General features: G+C 31.9%; 1 protein-coding gene across 1 annotated transcript; it reads right to left on the bottom strand.

Moving 5' to 3' along the window:
• Positions 1–1,579: 1,579 nt before the first annotated feature.
• LOC105117468 (probable receptor-like protein kinase At5g24010) lies at positions 1,580–4,578 on the bottom strand. Its single transcript, XM_011015129.1, has one exon. It carries the CDS (start codon positions 4,334–4,336, stop codon positions 1,916–1,918), a length of 2,421 nt encoding a protein of 806 aa, XP_011013431.1. The 5' UTR covers positions 4,337–4,578; the 3' UTR covers positions 1,580–1,915.
• Positions 4,579–7,976: the final 3,398 nt, after the last annotated feature.

The following is a 7,976-nucleotide window of genomic DNA, read 5'->3' as shown; positions in this document are numbered from 1 at the left end:
CTGAATAGTGCTCGGGCTGGAGGACAGATTCGGGCTTTTTTGTTGTTGCAACAATTTGGACTTGAAAATGGCCTTTTTAGATGTTAGGCTCCATATGAAAGTTGTAGGTCTATGTCTTACCTTTCCATCCATATAAAGTAGACCTAAATCTGAGATCTTTAGCTCCAGATATGACCCAATTACCGAACAGTGTTCTGGTTTGGATTGCACCGACATCTCTTTTCTAAGTTTAGTCATCTCTTTATCCTTTCAATTTCAGTTCTTAAATTCATCAATCAATCATTTCATTTATGTGATAGGTCTGCATTTAAAATGAACATTTACCATAAATTAAAGGTATCTTATATTATTAGATATATTATTATAAAACATGCTTTAGTTAAGGAGTTATTGATACTTCAAGTGCAAAATGATGATATAAAATCTTGATAAAAATGCATTTTTAAGTACTAATCATTAACATATTTGGTTGGACTACAATTTACATTATAAAATGCAAATGATTTAGCATATTAAGAAAATTAAAAAAAAAAGGTTTAGTTTATACCAAACAAGAAATTTTATCATATTAAATACAATATTGGACTACCTAAATATACTAGATGGTTTCACTATTTGTATAAATTTAATTATAATAAAGTTTAAGGAGAATTGCATTGGATTTAGGCCTTTCTAACAAAAAATAACTAGGTTAAGAAGTTGAAGAAGAAACATTGTATTTGTCATGACACCTATAAAACATATTTTATATAGAGCCTTGGGGACCTTTTGATTCTTGTATTTGTTTAATTGAATGATGGATATAACTTTGAAGGTTGTGTTTTGTATGTAACAAAGTATTTTGAAGAACATGATAAATACAAGTGCTTAGAGAATGAGAATATTTATGCATGTAAGGAATGGAAGAATTGAATTTTACCTAGTGTTTCGTGTGTCCTTTTATACCCATGAAACACACTAATCTACATGACGAAAGGGGCATATATAGAAAAACACTATTTGACCTAGTTCAAAGGCAATTATTTGAGTTAATTAACCCTATTAGTTGATGATTACATTACTTATTAAAAAAAATATGGTGTTAAATGGGTCATACTCTAGTATTGACATGTTTTAATATTGTTATGTAGACCTCATTATGGTAAAAAAAAGTCTTGTTAGCATTTAGTGCTAAGTACCAACAACATAAAAAATAGTTAAAGAAATATAGGTTGACTAATTCTATTTGGGTGTGCAAACATTAAATTCAAATTTATCCATTTGAGAGACATCATGAGCTCAAATGGTGGTTTACATTTAAATTAGTTAGTTAGACCAATTTAAAGATCGCATTAATTAGAACAACTCCATTTTCTGAAGATTATATTAGTCAGGTCAACTAAAATTTCTAAAAATCATATTAATTGAGTCAGTTGGATTTTTTTAAAAAATTATGCATCCTTTCTTATACTTGCTCTAAAAGAAAAAGTGTTTAAATAAGAGTAGTGGCCTATCAAATTTTGAACAGGTCATCTTAATTTACCTGCCTCATATTTAATATCTCAAATTAAACCCATAATTCAAACAAATCTATCATAAATTTCACTACATTAAGCATCCAATCAAACTTTATTATTTTTTATATTTTACAGATATGCATCCAAGAGATGAACATTAGCATCTAAAATCTATTAAGATATCCACCTCAATCACTCTTTGTTGAACAGGCACTTCCAACCCAGAGAATTACCAAGGCATTTGGTGTAATCGACAAAACTTGTGAACGTAGTTGCTGTTATTTAGAACTTCTCATCTGACAACATGAATTAACTAGAGCATATACTCAAATGACTTCAAAGTCCATTCGTTGCTGGAATAATAGGAGGCACCGAGAGCTCATTCCTGATCAGTGGGGATCATCTGGAATCGTTAATTCTTAATTGGGATACATTACAGTATCTGTTGTATCTGAGAAATCATCAACTGGGAACATATTAGAACTCATGTTCTGCACAAGTAGGAGAGCTGAATCTGATGAAACACCTGTTGTGGTGGTGTCTTCATGTGCCTCTCTATGCACTGCAGTCTGTTGAAGCTGCATTGCGTATTCTAAATCCCAGCACACATCATGCATATTAGGCCTGTCTGCTCCTTGTGGCTTCAAACACTTCTCGACTATTTCACCAAATTTTCTCAGTGAATTAAGGTTGATGTGACTTGCCAATAGAGGATCAATAATCTTTTCAAGCTGCCCTTTCATTTGCCAAAACATCCCCCATTCAGCTAAGTTTATTTCTTCCTTCTGCGGTGAGTCAACGACAGAGGGTCGAGCACAAAGCACTTCAAGAAGAACCACACCAAAAGAATACACATCTGATTTATTGGTTAACTGAAAAGTTCTGAAATATTCAGGGTCAAGATAACCAAAAGTACCTTTAAAACCCATGCTTATATGGTTCGGATCGGGCATTCCTTGTTGAGAAACACCGAAATCAGCTACTTTGGCCACGTAATGTTCATCAAGTAAGATGTTTGTAGACTTAACATCACGGTGAATGATTCCTCCATCTGGACCAGTATGGAGGTAATGGAGACCTTTTGCTGAGCCAATACAAATTTCAAGCCTTTGTTTCCAAGTCAATTCAGTTTTTGCAGATGGATTCTTTAAGCACTCCTTCCTGCTGTATAAATGGTCCCTCAAAGTCCCCTTTTCCATGAATTCAAAAACCAATATCATCTCCGATCCTTCATCGCAGTAGCCAACCAAGGAAACAAGATGCCGATGTTGAATCTTTGAAAGGACCGTGACCTCAGTTCGGAACTCTGAAAGACCCTGGCCATGACTTGAATCGCTTCGTTTCACAGCCACCTTCATACCACTCTCAAGAGTTCCTTTATAAACTTTGCCAAACCCACCCTCACCAATCAACAACTTTGGATTGAAATTATGAGTCGCAACCAGTATTTCAGCTAAAGACATCTTCAGTTTGAGGTTTAAATTAGTAACGTTGGAGGAGGCATTTTCAATTTTTTCACTTATCCAACTGGGAGACCTCCCTTTTCCATAAAGAAACTCAGCTTTTACGGGCTTTGGTCGCTTTAATCTCAAACATAACGAGAATAATAAAATCAAAACCAAGACTAGAGCCACACCTCCAGCTGAACCAATTATGAGAGCTAGATGGTTTTTTGACTCATGTTCATCAACAGGCACTACAATTATCTTGTTCCCCACAAACTCCATGATCTCCAGTCCATTCATAAAAGCAACTCTCTTAATAGAATTATTTCCTGGGGCTATACGAAAACTCATATATCCGGAATCATCAGAAGGAACCACAAAATCGTAGAAAAATGGAGATGCCATATCACTAACCCCATTAGAACTAGGATCGATCACATGACTGATATTGGTAGATATAGAGAGATCGAATTTCACAGTACCTGGTGAATCACTGAAAAAGTCACAAAAATGCAGACGAACAAGATGCCTAGCTTTCTTACTCACGTTAAAACGCCATGCTATATTTGGAAAATTGGATGCCCCTTTATTTTCTACATTCGCTTCTTTGCAAGTTCTGTACACAGAATCAGGGGCAATTTCTTGGACAATCAACCCTTGACTGGCCTCATGTAGTTCACCACCAAAAAAACGGTTTGCACCCGAACCCCCGAAAGTTAGATAATCATCATCTGGTACCCAATTCCTCCACAGGGTATCGTTAACTTCTAGACCTCCAACATTGATCCTATAAAGTGTCCTAAGAGCTCCATCTTTGGTCCGCAAAGGAGGAATTGTTGAATTATCCATGAAGAAATTTGGTGGGAGAAGAAAGGCTTCTATGGCATTCACGAAAGCATAAGGTGTTTCTTCAGATGGTTTAAAGTAGATTTTGAAATTTCCTGCAGCAATCGTGAGAAAGAACTCCTTGATCACTGGGAACTCAGTAGTACTGTTCGGGACTCTAAAATCTGTCAAAAGTGAAAAATTTGAAGCAGACACATTGAACAAAGCATCAGCAAGATGAGTCCCTTTGAAGCTGAATGGAAAGAAATGAAGGCGGACAAGGTAGGAACCAGTTTGAGTGATATCAAGCATATACGGGGTTAATTTCTTATAGATTCTAGCTGTATGGTAGAGGAGTGAGATGCCGGGTAAAGGGTTTTCATTTTGGATAGATTTGCCTTTCCCAACAGAGAAGGAAGAATTCTCATCACCAACAAAAGTCCGGTTATCGTCAAGTTTGACATTGGTGCCTGATCCGCAGTTCATGAAGTACTTAACCGGAGGATTGTAAGATACTGAGGATGAAAGAAGAGAAAGAAGAAGAAAGAGAGGATGAAGAGTGAACTCCATAGAAACTGGATGAGGATAGGATATTGGATGCTTTTTCTTTCAATGGAGGAAAGGTTGTCAGCAGCGGAAGCTAGGAGGGAGTACTGGCATGTTTGAAATTTCAGAGGAAGACTTGTTGACTTGTATCTGTTACTCTCTGTACAGGTGTTGACAAGAGCAGTTTTTATCGCCAACGAAAAGAGATTAACCAATTGAATGAAGGAGAAGAAAAGTCACATTCTTTGATTGTGGCCAAATACAACTACTTGCATGTGCTTCTATTTCACTTGCAAGCACAAAGGCATTATCACAACCAAAAAGTACAGAATCTCATTGACTGTTCTCACTCCTTGCTTGACCCAGTTTGCTGGTGTCTTACGAGCTAGCTTCATCAATTATCATGATATGTTAAAATTAAAAATATAAAAAATATAATTTTAATATAATTTTTATTAATAAAAAATATTTTACACACCAATATCTAGTACATATTAAAAAAAAAATTCATGGTCATTCGCTGTTCAATGTTCTAGTAATCTATCCCCCACTTTAGCCTTTTCTTTTGCGAACATATCTTGAAGACTTAATTAAAACTTGTCCCTATAAATTATAATAATCAATTGATTAGTTAATGTAGTTTGAAAAATAAAAGCCTCATTCCTAATATATAAAACAACGAATATAAAGATGAAGGTAGTGTTAACAATTACTATGAGAGTTTATTTTTAAAATATTTTTTTTATTTGTAAATATATTAAAATAATATTTTTTTAAAATTTATTTTTAACATTAATACATTAAAATGATTTAAAAATACAAAATAAAATAACATAAAACAAAACATAAAAAATAATTTTTTTATAAAGTGTCGCGTGCTCACATAAACAAACACACTCAAAATTTACCATAAAAAACTATGTTATTAATAGATTCAAAATTGTAAGCATTAATTTCAAGATGAGATTTATAATAAATATTTTTATTTTTATTTTTTTGAAAATGCATAACTTTCATTTATTAGAATGGAGCTTTTGTGAAATATATCTCAATAGTTGAGAAAATAAAAGGTATATGTTCTATCTACAAATTTGGCTAACCTTGTTAAAAAATGAGTATCGTGATTGTTATGTCTTCCAAAAGAACCAATAAAGGACTATATCGTTGATATATGCTAGGTTGCAGGTTGGATTAAGTTTTTTTTAACAAAAAAACATTTAGGTATTGCTAATGTTTTTCTAATAGAAAAAAATAAATTATGCGAAGATTAACTCAATGCGACCTGATCTACTTAATGAGTCCAAAAGCAACTTGATTAAAAGATGAAGATGGAAAAAATTTAATTGAAAAATAGAACAAAATAAAACGACTCGATTCTACTAAGGTTAAACTACAAAACAAGTGACCCAAATCATGAAACTAGAATAACCCCATAAAAAGCAAATGAAAACACATCATGAAGTCTAATTCCTAATGGGCTCAATGTTGAATGATAAAATTGCAAAAACAAAATATCAATTTAAAAAATATTAAAAAAAAACTTGAGTTAACTAGATTAACTCGCCCAGCCCGCGACACGAGTCATGATATCGAGATGACCTCACAGAAAACAAACTAAAATAAATCATAAAGGCTAATTCTAATCAACCTAATGTTGAAAGTTGAAATTGAAGAAATGTCAATTAAAAAAGAAAAAAAAAACTTGAGTCAACCGAGTTAACCCGCCAAACTCGTAATACAAGTCAGAAGATTGAAATAACCACATAAAAAGCAAACCACAATAAATTATGAAATTCAATATGTAGCAAATCAAATGTTGAAGGATAAAATTCAGTAAAGAAACATAGAATCAAATGTTTTGTTGTAGTTATTTTGTTTGATAGAGTAATTAGCTCATATTGAATTCAAGTTATTAAAAGAAGCTAAAACACCTTAGGAAAACACCATTCACTAGAATAGTGTAATTACATGTTTACCTTTCCACCTAAAAGACTCAACACTAGCTTCAATTGGCATTAAAATCCTATCCCATGGACCATTTTTCATTACCAAATAGAGTGGGGATAAATCAATCTTTTTCCTTTTTAAATGCATAGTAAAACAACCAAAACATCCTTGGATGCAAAAAATTTAAAACTAGCAATTATATTCCTATCAATATATTAATATTCCTTTACTCCATTCAATAAATATTTGGTTATCCAAGAATTTTTTTCATGAAGGATATGAGATAAATAACCTATGTACTATGAATAAAGATCTAAAGAGATGGATATATAAAGTTTCTTTGAATGTCCTAATTTACTTACATAGATAAGATGCAAATATGATTTAGAATGGAAGAACCTAAGAGAGGATATTTACTTATTTCATATGGGATACATCTCTCCAAAGACATGTGCTTTCAAACATAAATTAAGAAAGATAGGACGAAAAGAATTTCCTATACTTCTGCTATGGGATCTATAATATATGTAATGTTATATACAAGACCATAAATAACTTATGTCATGAGCATAACGAGTAGATATCAATCTAATTTAGAAGAACTAGGGTTGTCTTTATGGTCTATGAAGAAGATGGACTAGTAGTACATTGTTATTAAAATACTAGTTTTCAATCAGATATTGATGATAACTATCAAAACCTATATTTTTACCCCTTATTATTTTTTCATATATTTTAAAAGTAATATATGTATATATATTCAATAAATCTAGTCAATTTTAATCATTTCATTATTTTGTCACTTTGTTTTAATTTTTATTTGTCATGTTAAGTTATAATTAATAAAAATAAAGATGAAATAAGAAAAATAAAGTAAACATAGTAAAAAATAAAAAGGAATAAACTATAATTGAGAACAAAATGGCAATATAACAAGCCAATAATTGAATTGAAGAAGCAAATAATTTAGGATGCAATTGGAGATATTATTGAAAATAAAATTAACCAAAAAGTTTGATTCGGCTGTATTAAAAAGAATTAAAGAATCAAAGATGAATTTGTAACAAACATCCAAATTTAAAGGTTTAATTAATTCATTTAGGCATGAACTTGAAAAGAAAATCCAAGATTAAAACCCTAATTGAATGAAAATTCAAAAGGTCAAGGACTACAATGAAAAAATCAGAGGAATTACATTACATAATTTATACTTTCGACTTTTCTTCAAAACTACGTCGTTTATTCATCTTCTTTCCTAGAAATGCTCTCAAACTTCAATTACAATTTCAATTGCTTCTCATCAATTTAAGCCTTAAATTGTAGAAGTCAAAATCAAAACCTAAATTTCCATCTCAATTAATCTTGTAGCCTAAAATTTCAACTATTTTTCTCCATTTAATAGCCAATAGCAGTTGACACAACCAAAAAGTTGATGTCTTCTTTCAAGTGCAGGAGTATCGAAGTAATACATAACCCGGCAAGACTAGGGTCAAACCATATAGAGGTTAGCATTAATCGAATTAGATGACTAATGTAATCATGTTAACAATCTATAATCTGATTGGAACCTCCTTTGTGTGTGGTTTCCAATTGAATAATAAGAGTTTATACTATACTTGTTTGACATACCATTAATGGATCCTCTAACCTTGACATTTGTTATTATCATTGTTTAATCCTTAAATTAATATTCTATCTCAAAGTTCTCATCATCATC

This window comes from Populus euphratica, unplaced genomic scaffold (assembly GCF_000495115.2).
Source record: "Populus euphratica unplaced genomic scaffold, PopEup_1.0 scaffold1372.1, whole genome shotgun sequence".
Taxonomy (NCBI): domain Eukaryota; kingdom Viridiplantae; phylum Streptophyta; class Magnoliopsida; order Malpighiales; family Salicaceae; genus Populus; species Populus euphratica.
The sequence above is the reverse complement of the archived record's forward strand: the minus strand, read 5'-3'. Positions and strand labels throughout refer to the sequence as shown.